Raw genomic sequence first — 18,965 nt, 5'->3', positions numbered from 1 at the left:
TGTGAAAGGAGATGCATGATACTCAGACCACAGATGTCAGGAAAGTTTAGAGACAAAAACTGCGACCACAGCAGCATTGCCACACAAAAATGAGACGGCATCGTGAGCCAAGATTGGTAAAGACAATTTTTTAAAATCTGCAAATGCTAATATGTATGCATTTTTTAATCTTTAATTCTGTGGCACAGGAATTTCAGCAGAGTTCAGGGCTGAATTTGAAGAGTTATGATTAACAGACAAAGAAGGAAAGTCCATGTAAGGAACACATTTCCTGATTTGGTGATGATTTATCAATGTTTGATTTTTGGCAAGTATCTGCAAAGAAATAAACAACATTTCTGTATATAAGCAATATTTTTTCTAGATCATGTTGTAGAAAACCAGTTGCAAAATGTCTTTGAGTATCCAACAAATAAATCTTTAACCTTCTCAGCATTATTTCTGACTTTGTACTGACGTGACTAACAGACTACACATTTCCAGGGCTATGTTGCATCTGTGCATGACTGGAAAAAAATACTGAATATCTGCTTCAGCAAGGGAGATTACAGGTGGTACAGTCTATTATTAGTGCAGTAGCAAAGTGGAAGAAAAGATTAGAGAAGCAGATGGACAGACAGGTTGACAGAGGTATTTGTCAAAGGTCAGACATGACTCATCCATGCTAAAGCTGTTTCCTCCTCCACAACTTCACACAGCTGTCAGGAACCCTGTTCATCATTTCTGGCAAGCCCATGGGAAATCCGTGGACAGAAATGAGCCCAAAGGAATTTTACATTATTGCCGAGAAAGAAATCTTGCACAGTTCAGGCTACATAAATGTAATTTATTTCATACATTGCTGTGTGTATGTAAAACTTTATTTTCCCAATACTTAAAATTCCTAAGCAATGTAGTGTGAGACTTCCAAGTCAGAGTATGAAGAACCTTTTACACAGTGGCACAAAATAATTCCCTTTACCATTCCTGCAAAAAGCGATTCAGCCTGGATCTAAGGTTCGAGTGAACAGTTCCACATCACTGCCGTAAAGATTTAAGCACCATTTTTAGATTTTAGGACTCAAATTTAATTCACTTAGTCAATACCAAATGGAAGAGCTTGTTAGTCACAATCAGAGCTAATGCAAAAGAAACTAAAGAAAATGCAATGATATGACAAGTAGTATTAAAAAAAATTAAAAAATAGCTGCTGCCAGAGCTACCCCTCATCTTCAAGTAAATGCACCTTTAGTACAAATGTGAAAATCCTACATCACCTCATTTCAGCTACTGCATTCACAAGACTTTCACAAAACTTGACTTCTGGTCACCTAAAGGCCAAGGTTACGATAATCGAATGCATCCAAGGTTTTTAGTGGATGCACCTATGGAAACATTTTGAAAATCCTAGGTGTCATCTTTCTCGAGTGATCCTTTTCACAGGATTTACAGAACACTTAATCTCAACTAGTCCTAAGATTTTTAGATGTATGCCACCTCATGAGTTACTGTATTCACAAAGTTGGGTGTCCAAACTGCCTGTGATAGCACAAGACTTCACAGTTGAGGGATAAAAATGGAACCCCAATACAGGCCCAATCAGTTCAAGACTACTTGAAAAATGGCACACACACACACACAAAACATAAAAATCACATTTCGCATGGTTGGATCTTAACAACTTCCCAAGCAGAACTTCAACATGTAACTAGGAGAAATGGAAGTGAGTGAATGCTTTAAAAAAAAAAAAAAAAAAAAAAACAGAAATCAAACTTCCAGGAATTGGAGTTGGATCGTCTCAGTGTCTTGACAGACAGCCAACTGGATCCTCCGGCTCAGTGCTGGTTAAAATTTTTGGGTCTTCCATTTGACTTTTCATAACCCTCAGGATCATTTAAGAAATTCCAAATGACTGCCTTGCTGCGTCCCACCTCAGCAGCAATGGTGCGCTGTGAGAGATCCTGCTTATGCAGTTCAACAACCCAACCATGTTCAAAATGGAAAAGTTTTGGGGGTTTTTGCCTTTGCCATCAGAATGTCATGACACTGTGACTACCTGACAGAAGGTAACAATAAATCCACTTTTTCGCACAGATTTGCCCTTTTAAAAGCATGTGGTCATAAACTTTTGATCAGCCTGTTTCAGTTTAAGCCTGGTTTTCAATTAATTGCATGCTCAAACAAATGTTTTGTCTCCCTCCCATTTCTTCTTGTCACATGTTGAAGCTCTACTTGCAACCTTGTTAAGATCCAACCATGCAAAATGTGATTTTTTTTTAATTTATTTATTTTTTTTGCCATTTTTCAAGTGGTCTTAAACTTTTGATCTGGACTTCATAATAAGCCCAGTTTTGTGAGTGCTTGTTTTCCCCAAGACTTGACCCCATGTCAACGTGTTTGTATCACAACGTGCTTGTGATACAAACCTAACAAAAATCAACCCAATGTGTCTAAAACTAGCAATAAGAGAACACCAAGACTTAAAAGGTAACAACTTTGAAAAGTCTCTTGGCTAACCAACAGATGCTTTTTACTCCAGACAGACACATCAAGCAACAAAGGGAATGTCAAAGTGCCAAAGTGTTTCACAGCCTTCTATGCTGGCAAAGCCTGGAAGCAAAATAATTGAACACAAACCATATCTGTTTAGGTTACAACAAAAGGTGTTTTTTAGGCTAGTCCAAGTAAATAACACAAAAAAAAAGCTCTCAGCTATGTCCAAATACAAGTCATGTGTTAGTTCTGAATATGTATGAGCTTCAAGATGCCTCACTATCTCCTCTGTTCTTGTCAGGCACGCTGTCCCGTCACAGGTAAGACAGCTGTTTTGGCTTAGGCAGAAAAGGGAGGAAAATAGTGACAGCAAGTTAAAAATTAAAGTACTGTTTCTCATGAGGGTGACTGTACACAATGTGCATCTGTGTAGTCATTATGCCAAATACTGACAAACAACTCACTGGCTGCCTGAGGCTCAGCCATAGGTGTAAGCCACACACAGCAGCTTTGCTGACAGATTTGGGTGCGAATACATGCACTGTTACTACTTCACACCAAGTGATACAAGCAGACTTATCCAGGGCATAAACTTATCATGAAACCTGCAAACTGCAAGAGGTGCAAGGGCCTTGTAAGAAAAAATACATTAAAAAAAAAAAAAAAAAAAACGCAAGCTAGCAAATAAACATCTACAGTGGGGCAAAAAAGTATTTAGTCAGCCACCGATTGTGCAAGTTCCCCCACTTAAAATGATGACAGAGGTCAGTAATTTGCACCAGAGGTACACGTCAACTGTGAGAGACAGAATGTGAAAGAAAAATCCATGAATTCACATGGTAGGATTTGTAAAGAATTTATTCGTAAATCAGGGTGGAAAATAAGTATTTGGTCACCTCAAACAAGGAAAATCTCTGGCTCTCACAGACCTTTAACGTCTTCTGTAAGAAGCTTTTCTGTCCCCCACTCGTTACCTGTATGAATGGCACCTGTTTGAACTCATCATCTGTATAAAAGACACCTGTCCACAGCCTCAAACAGTCAGACTCCAAACTCCGCCATGGCCAAGACCAAAGAGCTTTCGAAGGACACCAGGAAAAGTATTGTAGACCTGCACCAGACTGGGAAGAGTGAATCTACAATAGGCAAGCAGCTTGGTGTGAAAAAATCAACTGTGGGAGCAATCATCAGAAAATGGAAGACATACAAGACCACTGATAATCTCCCACGATCTGGGGCTCCACGCAAGATCTCATCCCGTGGGGTCAAAATGATCATGAGAACGGTGAGCAAAGATCCCAGAACCACACGGGGGGACCTGGTGAATGACCTGCAGAGAGCTGGGACCAAAGTAACAAAGGTCACCATCAGTAACACACTACAACGGCAGGGAATCAAATCCCGCAGTGCCAGACGTGTTCCGCTGCTGAAGCCAGTGCATGTCCAGGCCCGTCTGAAGTTTGCCAGAGAGCACATGGATGATACAGCAGAGGATTGGGAGAATGTCATGTGGTCAGATGAAACCAAAGTAGAACTTTTTGGTATAAACTCAACTCGTCGTGTTTGGAGGAAGAAGAATACTGAGTTGCATCCCAAGAACACCATACCTACTGTGAAGCATGGGGGTGGAAACATCATGCTATGGGGCTGTTTTTCTGCCAAGGGGACAGGACGACTGATCCGTGTTAAGGACAGAATGAATGGGGCCATGTATCGTGAGATTTTGAGCCAAAACCTCCTTCCATCAGTGAGAACTTTGAAGATGAAACGAGGCTGGGTCTTCCAACATGACAATGATCCAAAACACACCGCCCGGGCAACAAAGGAGTGGCTCCGTAAGAAGCATTTGAAAGTCCTGGAGTGGCCTAGCCAGTCTCCAGACCTCAACCCCATAGAAAATCTGTGGCGGGAGTTGAAAGTCCGTGTTGCTCGGCGACAGCCCCAAAACATCACTGCTCTCGAGAAGATCTGCATGGAGGAATGGGCCAAAATACCAGCTACTGTGTGTGCAAACCTGGTAAAGACCTATAGTAAACGTTTGACCTCTGTTATTGCCAACAAAGGTTATGTTACAAAGTATTGAGTTGTATTTGTGTTATTGACCAAATACTTATTTTCCACCCTGATTTACGAATAAATTCTTTACAAATCCTACCATGTGGATTCATGGATTTTTTTTCACATTCTGTCTCTCACAGTTGAAGTGTACCTCTGGTGCAAATTACTGACCTCTGTCATCATTTTAGGTGGGGGAACTTGCACAATCGGTGGCTGACTAAATACTTTTTTGCCCCACTGTACATAGCTTGTACTGGATGAGCGGCTCAGAAGCATTAGATGGAGGGTGATTTGTCTTTAATACAGCCATCACAATTCACAATCAAATATCATTTGAATGCAAATTATATTCAAGTTGTTTTTAAGTCTTGTAAGTAACTCAGATCTCAGTTGTAAACACCATGAACTGTAGACTTTAAGTTTGCATTCTTAGGCAACACTTTACTAAACGGTTAGGGACCCACAGCCCTGAAATGCTGATTTGTTTTAAAATGGAAAAAAAAGTTTGGCAGATTTCTGATCTAAAGAATATATTCAACCCTAAAGAAACAACTCAAGATGATAAGTGGCACAGAAACTGTATCCAAGCAGGAAACAGAAAATCCTGTGAGTGAAAGGACTTTGCCAAAGACATTGATTCAGCTATTGCAATGATAATGTTATTTGCAAGAAACGGGTTTTTCTTGCATTAATAACAATTATACCTGTCACCTGAACATATTACTGTGGATCTCTGGGATTCTATTATGTGTGAAAATGTGAGATCACAATATGTACGCCATATTAAACACTCCAACCGTGAATACCCAAAGGGCCAAGGAAGGCAGACAGTGCAGCATCTGGGAATGTTCTGGTAACAGTGACAAATGTGCATCGAGCAAGTGTGTCAGCCAGAAAACCTGCTTTGAATGTGACGTCTGCAAATACCAAACAGGTATTGTCCCCTCTGCTTCTTTCTTCCTACTGACACTGCCAAGTTAGAGAGCTATTTTAGCTATTCTGATGCTGTGCTTTATTTGTTGCTAGTAGTGGCTGGTGTGTGTGTGTGTGTGTGTGTGTGTGTGTGTGTGTGTGTGTGTGTGTGTGTGTGTGTGTATATACTGCCCTAATCTCTTTACATACTCAAATTATCACAAGATGTAAGGCCCCCGCTTAAATAAATGGATACATTTTAAAGTTTTTAGATGTTTAGGTTAGGTCAAGCATGCTGATTAAAATTGAGCAAGTACATGTTATGGCTGGTTAAAGTTTCGCCCAAGCATTCATAAGATGAACTGCAACACAGTTCGGTGAAACCAAACCCTCTATTTCCTAACGAGTCCCTTTCCCCGTCTAATTACTTTACACCAAATAAAGTGTATGAAGCTACTAAAATGAAAAAGTGAGTTCTAAGTAGGGCTGCCACGATTAGTCGACTAGTCACGATTACGTCGACAATTAATTTAATAGTCGACGCGTCATTTGAAGCTTTGTAGGATTTTCTGAGATTAAAGTTATCGTTTTTACACAGCCGAATAAACGTCAAGCAGACAACTGATTATCAGAAGTGTGAGATGCTCGAGAATATACTCCGGTGTCCTGTTATATTTTAGATAGCAAGGAGTTTATTAAACTTCACCGAAACAGTCTGCAAATTTCATTAAAATTTAATAAACTATCATCTTGTCTTCATTTTTAGTTAGCACATACCTTAAACACTTAAAGCTGTAAGCTAATGATAGTTATATAAGAGCTGATGCATGCTGGTGCAATAAGCTGTACGTTTTACGTCCAATGGATGCATGATCTGATTAGTCGACTAATCGCAAAAATAATCGGTGACTAGTCGACTATCAGAATAATCGTTTGTGCCAGCCCTAGTTCTAAGTGGCATGAAAAACACAGAAATATGACAGTGATGGAAAAACTTTGCTCAACTGGCTAGGTGTTGCTATTCAGGGAAGAAAAATGGTATACTACACAATAGTGTAAACCTGCATGGAAATCAGAACAGAAGATGATCTAAGAACCTTAGACTTTAATTGCTTGTTTTTGTATACTCGAGGGTAGGGATAGCTCAGTAGGTAGAGTGGTTGCCCCATGATCGGAAGGTCGGGGGTTCGATTCCCCTTAACAGCTACCCTGAGGTACCCCTGAGCAAGGTACCGTCCCTACACACTGCTCCCCGGGCGCCCAATGGCTGCCCACTGCTTCACTGAGTGAATGGGTTAAATGCAGAGAGCAATTTCCCCACGGGGCTCAATAAAGTACAATAATGTACAATAATGTACACTAGGAGGAAAAACCCCTTAGTTTAGCAAATAAAGTGATTATTATCATTTCCATAAGCACAAACATGTAATTAGTAACAATATCAAGTATTAAATATAGTAATAATCACATCAAAAATTGTAGCAATACAGTTCTTTAACAGAAAGGACTATTAGAACATTTTAAAGGTGTGATACGTTCAAAAATGTCACAAATCACAGAAAGTTGAACAAAGCAGAGATAAGTCAGGTGGCACAGGCCACTACAAGTAATTACAAGTCTACAATAGAACACTTCATGATCTGGACCCCACAATTCAGCAGTATCAAATCCACCTACACACCTTTGGGGTGAACTTCAAAGCAGCATCAGTAAAAAAAGAACTTCCACTTATAAACCTTGGGGAGCTGTGCAAAGCACTAATGTTTGCTTGGTTAGCTTTGATACCAAGAGCACGACGGCTCTGTGGTTCAGTAAGTGCCACAAGGGTGACAACTCTTTCAAATGTGGGCCTTTACTGTATGGAACAGCGACTTTCAACTTTATAGCCACGGAGTGCATATATAGATACACTATATAAAATGAGTAGTTCAGATCCACTGTATATCAAAAAACCTGCGGATCACACATATTTGGAAGTTTAAAGTGTTTGGATTGCAGTCATAATAAAGTGTTCTGAATATACAGCTTTAACATCAGGTGGCTTTAGATCAACTAGGCAGGAACGTGTGCATACGTGTGTTGGAGGGGGGTTAGCGGGCTGTGATAAGGCAGGTTACAAACAGCAAGTTAATTGCAGTAACATTACACAAGTGTATTCTTATTTGTAGTACACCCCACTGAGAGCTGAGAAATAAATACTACATTGCAACTTGAAAAACAAGATAATATACTGACAGTGTAAAGACAAGCATCACGAAGATGAAGTCCTTTAACAGATGTAGGCAGTCATGCATGAGCACTTGAAAACAGAAACCTCTGACTGCTACAGAGAAAAACTCCACACACCAAGGGAGATCATCAAGCGTGTCCCTTTTTAAACCATCCATGATGAATACACATTCCCAACTTCAGAAGCCCCATCAAAGTACTGTGGGAACCATGTGACAGCAACACAGCTTCATTTGCACACCACAACAGAGAAATCAATGAGAGTTGAAAAGTTTATCTGCTGTCCTGGATGTAACTAACCTTGTCTTTGCTGAATCCGAGTACAGCTCAAGGATATGTTTTATATGACTTGCTTTGTTTTGGTGGACCACGAGTCGGAATATTGACTGACTGATTGATAAGGCCAGTGTCTTTTTATGATCACATTTTTACTGAGAAGATAAAAGACAATAATGAATTTTATATTGTAAGCAATGAACAGGCTGTTCCACTGTGTGCCACTCTTTCACCATCATCATGAAACATTGAAAGTATTTTATTTTAAAAACAAATACAAAGACACATTTTGTAAAATTTATGACACACATTGAGTGTCATGCTTCTTTGAGTAGCCATACTGCAGTGTCTACTGCTTTGATTGTGCATTCACACAGTAGTGCAAAAAGAACTCCGAGACTCATTGCTTCACCACTTCCCAGCAACTGAGGAGCACCGCATATGACATGTTTCCAGAGTTTTAGCCGAAAGGGAATTTCTTACTGGCTTCTAATTACTGTTCTACTTTGCAGTTTTAATTTCAATTTGTCACTTGCATCAATTTTAATGCCTCTACACTAGCAACAGCCGTAGCTTCAGGCACTGAGTTTTCAGATTCAAGTTGTGCCTCTCTTTCGCCCCTATCGCTCTCTAGCTCCATTAATTTTATCCACACCCTTTATTGGGACAGCCATGGATAAAATTCTTAAAATTTGGAAGAAACATTCAAGTGGATTAAAAGATGGCCACTGTGGCCTTGCAAAAAATGTTTTGGACCACAACTCAAGAATTTATATGCCAATTGTGATCAAATATGACACAGAGTCTATCAGGTAAAACTCATGCCATGCCCAAAAGGTCAGAGGTCTAACGTTCTTTGACAGAATCTTGTGCATAATTATTTTATAATCATCAATAAATAAAATGTAAGAATTTTGATGATATTTCACATTTGGTCAGATGATGAACTGTAATCTTTGTTAAGATGCAACCTGTGTGTTTTCTGGTTGGTGCAGTAATTCAAATAGTCTTCGACTAACACCATTAATGTGTGTATTTGCATGAGTGCACAAAAAATTGAGAAAAATTGAGAGCTGGCATTTGACTACATAATGGGTTTTGGGTTTGTTTGTTTTTTAATCATCTTCAGTGTTTTTCCCAGGAGTCTCAAAATTTAAAACCCTCCCTTAGAGTAAAACTGCATTCTGTATTGTTTCTTTATAGACTGGATTAAGCTTTAAAAAGAGATTAAACCCCAGGTAAAAGTGGAGGGGTTATCTGCACTTGCATAGCCTGGAGGAAGAATCAGTGCGACATCAAATACCATGCAACCCTCGGTGACCAACCTTCTGAGTGCTGCTTTGATTGTGTTTCGTGTGTGTGTGTGTGTGTGTGTGTGTGTGTGTGTGTGTGTGTGTGTGTGTGTGTGTGTGTGTTTGTGTGGCACTTCCATTGTCCTTCATCTCCACACCATCTCACCTCTGGTCAGTGTCTCCCTTTTCTAACACCTTTTAAATCCATCCATGTAGCAACTCATTGTAACTTTAGCTGACTGCCTGTAGAGCCCTTAAAGAGTTCTTTCACAGTTTAAACAAAGTTTTTCTATTGAGTGCTGCTGATGTCCGCATTTGTCTGCTGCTTGTAAAGTGATGTGAAAACTAGCAGTATTTTTTAACATAACCATGACGGAAAAAACACCCCAAGTATTTGTTACTTATGAGCTTTTTTGTATGCATTCAATGTGCTACAGGCTGTGAGAAAGCTGGAGAGGTTAATAGTCAATTAACTTGAGTACACTGGAAGGAGTGTTAAATATGCAACATAACAGACATTGAAACTGAGCTTGCATACAGTAAAACACCGATTACAAAAGAACTGCTAAGCTGCTTCACTATTATCATTTCAACCCTGAATGAGACCGATGTGGTCAAATGAGACATGTTCAAAAAAGGTAAGTATCCCCCCTCCCCCCAAAATATAAATTAATAATAATAATAATAATAATAATAATAATAATAATAATAATAACAACATTCCTTTTAATAATTCAGTAACCATGTCATACAAAAATAAAATCCTTACAGAAGGCTAATAAATTACTTAGATGTGGTATATTTACCTCTGTGTGGCCATTAGTGATTTAGGCCAAAAAATAATTTTATTGTTTAATGTTATCTAACCAGTAATAATTAGAGTGAAATTCCAAAAACTCATTTCACGGTCAAGTGGTCAACCTTTTCTAATTTAGTTAGATCTGGCTTTTTTTTTTCATTAGTGCGTGCTTTAATATTAAAATTAATTTTTTTTTTAAAAAAGAAGAAACAATTAAAAATAGAATATTTAGAGAAGACAAAAAGAATACCTGTGATGGCTGACTTGCAACTCTCCAAGAAGCTGATTCTTGAACCACTGGTCAAAGTCCACATTGTCAAACAGTTCATAAGCTGCTAATCCCACTGCATTGTATACTGCAGAGAAAAAAGTTACACTGGTTACAATATTCACAATACGACTGACATGTTTCCCCTACAACAGGGGTGTCAAACTCAAATACACAGTGGGCCAAAATTCAAATCTGGAACAAAGTCGCGGGCTAACATTAATATTTATTGAAAAAAAAAATCTTCCTCCAGATTTAAGAATGAATCTTTTCTTATAGACTCGAACACGTTTTGCTGAAAAACTGAATATGGAACAAGCAAAGCTTAATACTAAACAATATATATATTAGCTGTATAATACCAGTAGGCCAGCTCTAATAGTCATTTGGTATGGCTTCGCAGGCCAAATGTAATTAGGCAGCGGGCCAAATTTGGCCCGCGGGCCAGAGTTTGACACCTATGCCCTACAAGAACCTTTTCATTTAACCATTGGTTAAATGCTTGTGCAACACATGCACAGCAGCACAGACAAACAGCTCTTGAGGCTCTTTGACGCAAGTGAAAACGCAAAATTTGATAAATTAAACTGCAGGGGACCTTCACAAAAATGTAACTTCATCCAACTTAACATGGACATTTTAAAGAAGCGAATAAAAGCAAAATGGCTAAAGCTAAAGCTACAGAGCTCAGAGCCAGTCAGGCTCTGCCGGCCTTGACCAAGCTTGAGATGTTATTAGCAAACTTGAAAACTGGTAAGGTAAAACATGTCAGATAAATGCCGGTGTAGAGTCATTTGGGGTTACTGGAATGTAGCTGTGGTTTCCAACAAATTAATGCTTGTTGTGAAGCTTTCATTCTGCTAACAGTAGGCTGAATATGCTTCAAATATGCAGGCAAATATTAACATACAAAACAACAAAACAAAAAAAGAGTACATGTTATAGAAACATAGACATTATAATAATGATACTATAGGTTATGCTTCAGGCAGAAATTGGTGTAATGGTGACTAAAGGGCAGGGATGGCTCAGTAGGTAAAGTGGTCACCCCATGATCGGAAGGTCGGGGGTTCGAATCCACTGAACGGCTACCCTGAGGTACCCCTGAGCAAGGTACCGTCCCTACACACTGCTCCCCGGGCGCCTGCTTAGTGGCTGCCCACTGCTTCACTGAGTGAATGGGTCAAATGCAGAGAAAAACAAGTAATTTCCCCATGGGGATCAATAAAGTATCCATTATTATTATTATTATTATTATTAAAATGAAGAAGAGTGCAATAAAAGAATAAAATAAAAGATGATTAGAAAAAGAGTGACAGAATGAGAATATAATATAATATAAAAAGGGATAAAAGAACACACAATACAAGAAATAGTGGCTGTTACTATTTATAATTTATCTTCAGAAGTAATGAATTTTGAAATGGCAAAAAGCAGAGAACAGGACTGATAAAAAAAACAAAACGAAGAGAGACTGATCCGATTTACGGAAAAAGAAACAGACTTTTTCCATTATTTTAATTCTCTTGTATTATGTAAGGCTGAATATGGGGCAACTTGTGAAACAAAGAGCAAAACCATAAACCAGCAAAAACAAGGGAAATATAATCATTTAGGTGTCTATGATCAGTTTCAGAGGAGTTTAACACTTTAGATACATATTCTGTCATTTATTTTGAGAAAAACCAGGACTAATGATATGATGTACAGATGGACAGTGGAGTGGTGCAAAAGTAGCAATCTTATATTTTACTACTGACAAGGGAGGGACGTCTCAATAGGCAGCTAAGAGCTCTTTGGAATTGGTCTTTTTTGTTGGGGAAGATTTTTGTGTTAGAACAGTCAAACTCTGATACTCCCAGCATGACAGAGCAATAATTACAATGGAGTAAAAAGTACGTGAGCTTTTGACTGACCTGCATCCTTCATTAGCAACTGAACAGAGTCTTCCACATTGGTTGGGCCTGAAAAGACACAAATATACACTGGATTTAATTTCAGTAACAAGGCAGAATCAATAACATTAGCAATATAGCAGCATATCTATTGTCCCAGTATTGCTCTTTGACAGCGGAATGTATGTAAGGTATGTAACTGACAACTGGAAATTAAACAGGCACGTCACATCGGTCTTGCTTAAGCCATTTTGATGGGCTGTTCTTGCTCTCTAGTTGTATACTCAGGTTTCAAAATCAATAGATGTCTTCTTTCAACCATAGAATTACCCAAACTGGTGTTTTCCTTGCTCCAGCAAAACCAATTTCCACTCTGACACTTAAAATGAAAAGTAGCTCGAGAGACAGGGCAGAAGTGGACCTTGTAATCCACCCAAGCGAGCAATAGCACGACCAATTCAGCAACAGAACAAGAGCTACACACCAGTACCCCCATGAGATGAGGAGCAGTGTGCCAAATTTGCGTGTGTACATGACCGAGAGTTTAGAAAGGTGGACGTAATGACAGCCAATAGCAGAGTTCATACTGACTGTTAAGCTTAAATATTGAACTAAATCTGTGTTTCATCAACAGATGTGAATAGACTTGTTTGTACTATGCAAACTGCCTCAGACCATGTGTATGAGCAAATAATATATACTTATTTAGGTTTCCAGACTGATGTCACCTAAAATTTGGTCAAAAGTAAGAATATTAATATTTATTATTATATTATTATAAAGACTAAAAATATCTTCTTCCCATCAGCCATCGGGCTACTCAACACCCACAATAAACTCCAAGCTGTCACTAAACACTGCCGATACTTGGGTGGGGATACAAAAAACCATGTCAAGTAATATAAATATTCATATGAAAGGGCACGGAGAAAGCTCTACAACAGACATTTTATTTTTTCAATGCAATGCCCAATCACGTCACAAAGATACCATAACAGGCCTACATCATGTTGTAATATAAAGATTATAAAAATTTTAGTATAGCCCTTGCCCTTTGAGGGGAATTACGTTTTTTTGTCTTCATCCTATTCTTATGTTAAATGTATGAAAATTATTAAAAACACTTCATGATGTCATTTATCACTTGTCACTCTAGTTTCAGTTACAGCAGTGAGTTTCTTATCTTGACTGATACATGAGCCATACCTTCACCTGCTCCCTTCATACTCTTTTGGTCTACCTGGTAGCCCCCCCCTGCACAAACTTTGATGTCAAACCTTTTTTTTTTTGTGCCTTCAATATCAGCCACAGTGCATGTCTCAGGGGATACAGAACTCATCTCCTCTGTTACTGGAGCCTGAGCCTTGCTTTTTTCTTTCCCATTTTTACCATTGTCATTTCAGAGGAAACACGGTGGACAGTTGAACCTTCTCTGGCACTATTTTTTAATCTTTTTATTTTTTTTGTCAGAAATTCTCCTGCACAGAACGTTCCAAAGTTAATGTTTCTTTATCTAGAGAAATGGAGGTGTTGCAGATTGTGAGCCAATCGCTAATATAAGCAGTGCAGTAAGAACAAACTCCAGAATATTCCATGAATCTGATGGTAGTTTTGTGTGTTTACTTTTTCTTCCACACTTTAAGTAAAATTTATATGCAAATATTAGTGACTCAGGGCCAATTTCTCTACTTACAGCTGCATGAGTAAGGGAATATACTGTAGCTGAACAGACGTATTCAACACAGTCTTTACACAAGTATAACTTCTTATGCAAACTTCTTAAATTAAAAAAAAAAATCACTTATTTTGTAAAAAGTTGAAATTAAGATTACTTGGCACAAAAATTATTGTTAAAAAAAAATTCTTAAAGTTTGTGTTTTGTTTCTGTGATACTTGCACTTTTTTCCCCTAAAAAGGACCTCCTGGGATATGAATTGTCACATATTGATGGGAGAAGTTGCACGTTGTTTGTTTCATTTTTGCCTTTTCTATTGTTTGTTTTAGTTTTTTAAGGTTAATAACCAAAAAAAACCACTGTTCACCACAATCAGGCTACAAAATGATTTGTACAAACAGCCTCTAAAATGATGATAAACTGAATCTATTTATGCATTATAAAGATGTATGAGTGTGTTATTTTTAGCTAAATGTGTCCAATTGACTGGCTCCTGCCTATACAGTTTTCATTGCCAAGGTGTTAAAAATTCACTGGAATGAAATTAGACTATGTGATTTGTAGGTATAATGCTTAAACTGACCCTGGAGATTCTGAACCATATCCAGCAGCACTGGTGTCAGGGTCTGGCTGTAGTTGTGGAAGATATCCAGGAACAGTACTTCTGTGCAGGGCTAAATACAGAAATAAGTTAGAACAAATAAAAATAGAGACAGGTAGTTGACAGAATATTAACACATGCAGCATCACATTTAGCGCAAGTCATTACAGTTACTTTTTATAGGATCACAATTCTTTAGTCTCAACAGCACGTTGGGTTCTGCTGGGCATTTAGAGGTGGGATAAGGTGAGGAGTGCAGCTATCGCATTAATATTTGATAAGGACAAAAACAAAAGTCATACAAAAAGGTGCGACAAAAATAAATAAACAATACATTGTGTTCCCAGTTCAATAGAAATGCAATCAATATAACACTGTTAGGAGATTTTTGTGGGTGTTTATGCTCAATAAAGAAACGGCCTAGACAACTTCATTAGTTTACTGGGTTAGAAAAAGCATATTAAAAAGGTGTAAGAAAGAGGTCATGGTCTGTGCCGTTTGTGAAAACAGCCCATTTGCCACAATATCAGTGAGAGCTTATATACTGGTAGCATAACCGGTCCTCTTACACGGTACTTCAATCAGCTTCATGAGAATAGGACAAACAGAACAGATTCTAACTGATACAGAAACGATCCGTCCTGAGGTTCACAATATGCTAAAAAGCTGTTCAAATGCATTTTGAGAAAAGAACAAGTCTGCCACTAAGCTTAGTGGTTGCTTATTTTAGCCTATATTTACATGCACAATTTTTAAAAGTAAGTGTTCTACTTGGAAAGCAGCAAACTCTTTTGTTCATTAAAAAAACAAAAGTTTTAAATTACATATGAATCCATTGTAAATCAGCAGTTGCAGCATACATTTGTGGATCCTGAGGCTATGAGCGTATCTGTGGCAATTTTAAAACTTCTCTCAAAAACAGAAAAGCTTCATAATTAATTGCCATGCACATGTATGAATTGATGTGTGAATTCAGAAGTTACTAGATTCCAACATATATAAATAAAATCATCCTCTAAGGCATTCAGTTTTATAGCGCTGCATTTTAAACAAAAAAAAAAAAAAAATCAGAATCACCGATGCATTAAAAGGTATGGAAATTCACAAAATTGTTGTTTTCTAGAAAAATTCAAAACTGAAGTAATTAGATGTTTAATAAGTTCTTAGACCATAATGCCACTTTTCTTCTGCTGCTGCATGCCTTAAATGCATAAAAACTTGTACAAGGCTTAGAGTTCACTGAAAGAATGTGTTACTGTACTTCAAAGAAACAGCAGGGCAGACATTTGTCATCTGAAGTGATGAAAGTAAGTGGAATGGGGCACAACACAGGAGAGGGATAGAGAAGAAATAGGACCATGGATAAAAGATTATGTCATGCATCAGCAACAGCCTCTAAAACTAACTAGACTCATGACAACCTTTAAAACTCCAGGCGCCACTAAATGTTTTATGATGCTGCCATGTATACAGTCAACCACCACAGAACTGCACAGCATTTCTGAAAATACAGCACACATAGAAATATGTAACAATACCGCTGCAATTAACTTTAATGAAACTGGCTGTTATGATCATTTAAATCTACATTTTTATGATCGTAAAGACAGACATAATTGATTTCTGTCTGTTCTCGACATTCAGTTTTACCCAAAAACACAGGGGATCGATTTATTTTTGCTTTATTAATTCCTCTAATGCTTATTTTTTTGTATGATGAGGCAAATATTTAATTTCCTTCTTTTGAGCATAAGATCGAACAGACTGTTCTTCCATACCAACTCAGTGTGCTATATATGTAACAGTTCAAAGTACTGGTACTCATATAGCACTTTCCTATTCTAACTGAGCACTCAAAGCAAAGCAAAACATTCACCTATCCATAAACGCTCATGAACGTACTGGTAGAGGGGACTGAATCACTGATCTTCTGATTAGTGGATGACCTGGTCTACCCTCCTGAGCCACAGCTACCCTATTAATTTACAATTTCTCTGCACATATATATAGATGCATATAAAAATATACTTACCCGCAGACTGTATTTCCAAGAGTCACCACCTGTCTCTTCCACAGCTGAAACAGTTACAAAAAATAATTATCTGTTAGAAAATGTTGATTAGGAGGTGATGGCTGACACTGCACAACAGAAACATCATATATATTATGACAAAGCCCTGAAATTGCAAGTGTGTTTTCTCACACACACTCTAATATGTGGCTCTGACTGACTATAAAATTGGATTCAAATGTCAACAGACTGAACTCCCACACTGGGCCCTTGTGGTTTTAGCTTTATGAAGTGTTATGTCTGAGTGGTCAGTGTCATTACATAAAGCCTGTGAGGACACTATGATGTTTTGAAAATATAGCAAGATCTCAAATGCTGCCTATAACTACAAACGCGCACCAAGAGCTATACCCTATAAATTATGTCAATTGACAGTTTTAAGGAGAATCAAAAATACGTATTATAAATCACAAAATATTGATTTAAATTGCTTTAAATCTGCAAACTGTCCAATTTATGGATGAAGGGTATTAATATAATATGGTCATATGATGGTAGCAATCATTTACCTAATGCTGTAGATTCTCCCTAATACATCAAAATTTAAAATACACAAAAAAAACAGACATTGCAAAATCCATACAAGTTCAAATTTGCGAGCATATTTGTAGATGTGATATTACCAAAGCTCTCAGGGTCCTCTTCCCACATTGCTAGCTCTTCCTCTGTGAGAAGGAAGTAGTGTGAGACAAGCCGACGTCCAATCTCTGTCAGTGTGGGGTGGGTGAAGAATGCAGTCTTGATTTTGTGAGCTTCCAGGCTCTCTGGTTTACTGTCTGAAGGATGGAGAAATACAACAATAAATAAAGGAAAAAGACAACATTTCAGTCGTAAGTTATCACAAACACAGACACTTTTCTTCAAAATATTGTTACTTAATACAATACAAACATTGTATTATAGCAGTAGTGTTGCTACAGACATTTAGTACGTAAGATTCCTAAATATAAATAAGGACTGCAAGGCAAAATCTCTTAATTTTAGGCAACGAGCAGCTGAAGTAATCCTCAAGTGTGACTCATTTTTGCTGTCTGCTCATTAACTTCAAAATCATAATTCATTTTAATAGTGTTTCTGGTAAAAAGAAAAAGAAAAAAAATCTGCTCTGTTGCTCATTTTTTATTTTGTATTAATTGTGCATGATTTAAGGTTACAGTACAAGAAGAAAATTAAACAGCCCTTTAACTTCCTCATTTATCTTCTCTGTTATAGGAAAGCAAACCTGAAGTCATGACCAACTCTGACACAACAACACAGTCAGATATTCGAATGAAACCCAGAACCTTGGATTGTTAGAATGGGAAAGTTCTCGAGTAAGGAACCCCAGAGATTATGCTAGCTGACACAAGAAAGGCCAACTGCTGTGCCATTTGCTAATGAAGCACTAGAAACCTCAGACAGCTTGGGAAAAGAAAAAAGAAAAGAAAAAATACATGGAGCTGCGATAAAGTACAGTGACACCGATGGCGTTATAGCCCTGTGCTATTGAAACTCGCTGTCAGTGACGCGTATTCAAGGGCTTGTGGCATTTCTGCTGACTTTTAAATCACAAACCTAAAATGAAATGTTTATTACCTACAGAGAGCATCATTTTCATTTTTAGTATTATCACGTATATTTTTCAGTTATTCTCCAACCCTTCAGACTCCTCTTTCCCCGAGACACTCACAACTTACCATCAATGTTCTTGGCGGGTTTGTAGGCATCATTCTTTACAATCATCTTGATGAGGTTCATGCACTGAACAATAAAACGTTCAAAGGTCACTCCCTCTCCTGCAGGCGTGAACACGTAGGTAACAGCAAACTCCAGGGAACGCTGGATTAGCGGTATAAATGCGCATGGATGGTATTCCAGGAAATCCAACAACTACGTGAGAGGAAGGGGTAGACAGAACACAAGGACAGATACATAAAAACAGTGGTAAATTTAAATATTTTAAAGAAGAAGCTATAACAGGCCAGCCTCAGAGGCAGAATGCACAACCTATTCATGAACAACTAATGCAGTCATTTATATCATCATAAATTAATAGACGGGTCAACTCACAACTTTAGTGTACAAAATGATGGTCTTTTCCAGCTTTTCTCTGCATGTGCTGTCTGAACCAACCTGGCGACCTGATATAAAACAATCACATAGCTTTGTTACTTAAAGCAGTATTACACTAAATATATGCATGCAGCATTCTAGGAACTCATTTCATTTAGATCCAAGATACTGGACTAAAAGGTAGGAAGCAGGAGCTGCATCTCCAACTCTTATTAAACTCTTATTTAAAAACAAAAACAAACAAAAAAAAGAAAAGAAAGCAAGCAATAATAAAAATTTTAAGAGCTTTATAATCCTGGATATTCAATGCACAAATGACAAAAAGGAGGAGGAAAAAACTGAAAACCGAATCACTCTGAATTAGT

At 37.9% G+C, this 18,965-nt stretch overlaps 1 protein-coding gene across 1 annotated transcript in view; it reads right to left on the bottom strand.

Annotated features, from left to right (window-relative positions):
* Positions 1-18,965, bottom strand: part of ipo11 (importin 11) — a 128,511-nt gene that overhangs the window by 71,538 nt on the left and 38,008 nt on the right. Inside the window, exons 9-15 of the mRNA XM_026188417.2 lie at positions 18,598-18,668; positions 18,225-18,417; positions 17,172-17,324; positions 16,510-16,553; positions 14,460-14,550; positions 12,223-12,270; positions 10,289-10,394 (exon numbers count right to left, since the gene is read on the bottom strand). Coding sequence (XP_026044202.1) covers positions 10,289-10,394; positions 12,223-12,270; positions 14,460-14,550; positions 16,510-16,553; positions 17,172-17,324; positions 18,225-18,417; positions 18,598-18,668 — 706 coding nt within the window. The remainder of the gene's footprint in view (positions 1-10,288; positions 10,395-12,222; positions 12,271-14,459; positions 14,551-16,509; positions 16,554-17,171; positions 17,325-18,224; positions 18,418-18,597; positions 18,669-18,965) is intronic.

This window comes from Astatotilapia calliptera, chromosome 12 (assembly GCF_964374335.1).
Source record: "Astatotilapia calliptera chromosome 12, fAstCal68.1, whole genome shotgun sequence".
Lineage (NCBI taxonomy): Eukaryota > Metazoa > Chordata > Actinopteri > Cichliformes > Cichlidae > Astatotilapia > Astatotilapia calliptera.
The sequence above is the reverse complement of the archived record's forward strand: the minus strand, read 5'-3'. Positions and strand labels throughout refer to the sequence as shown.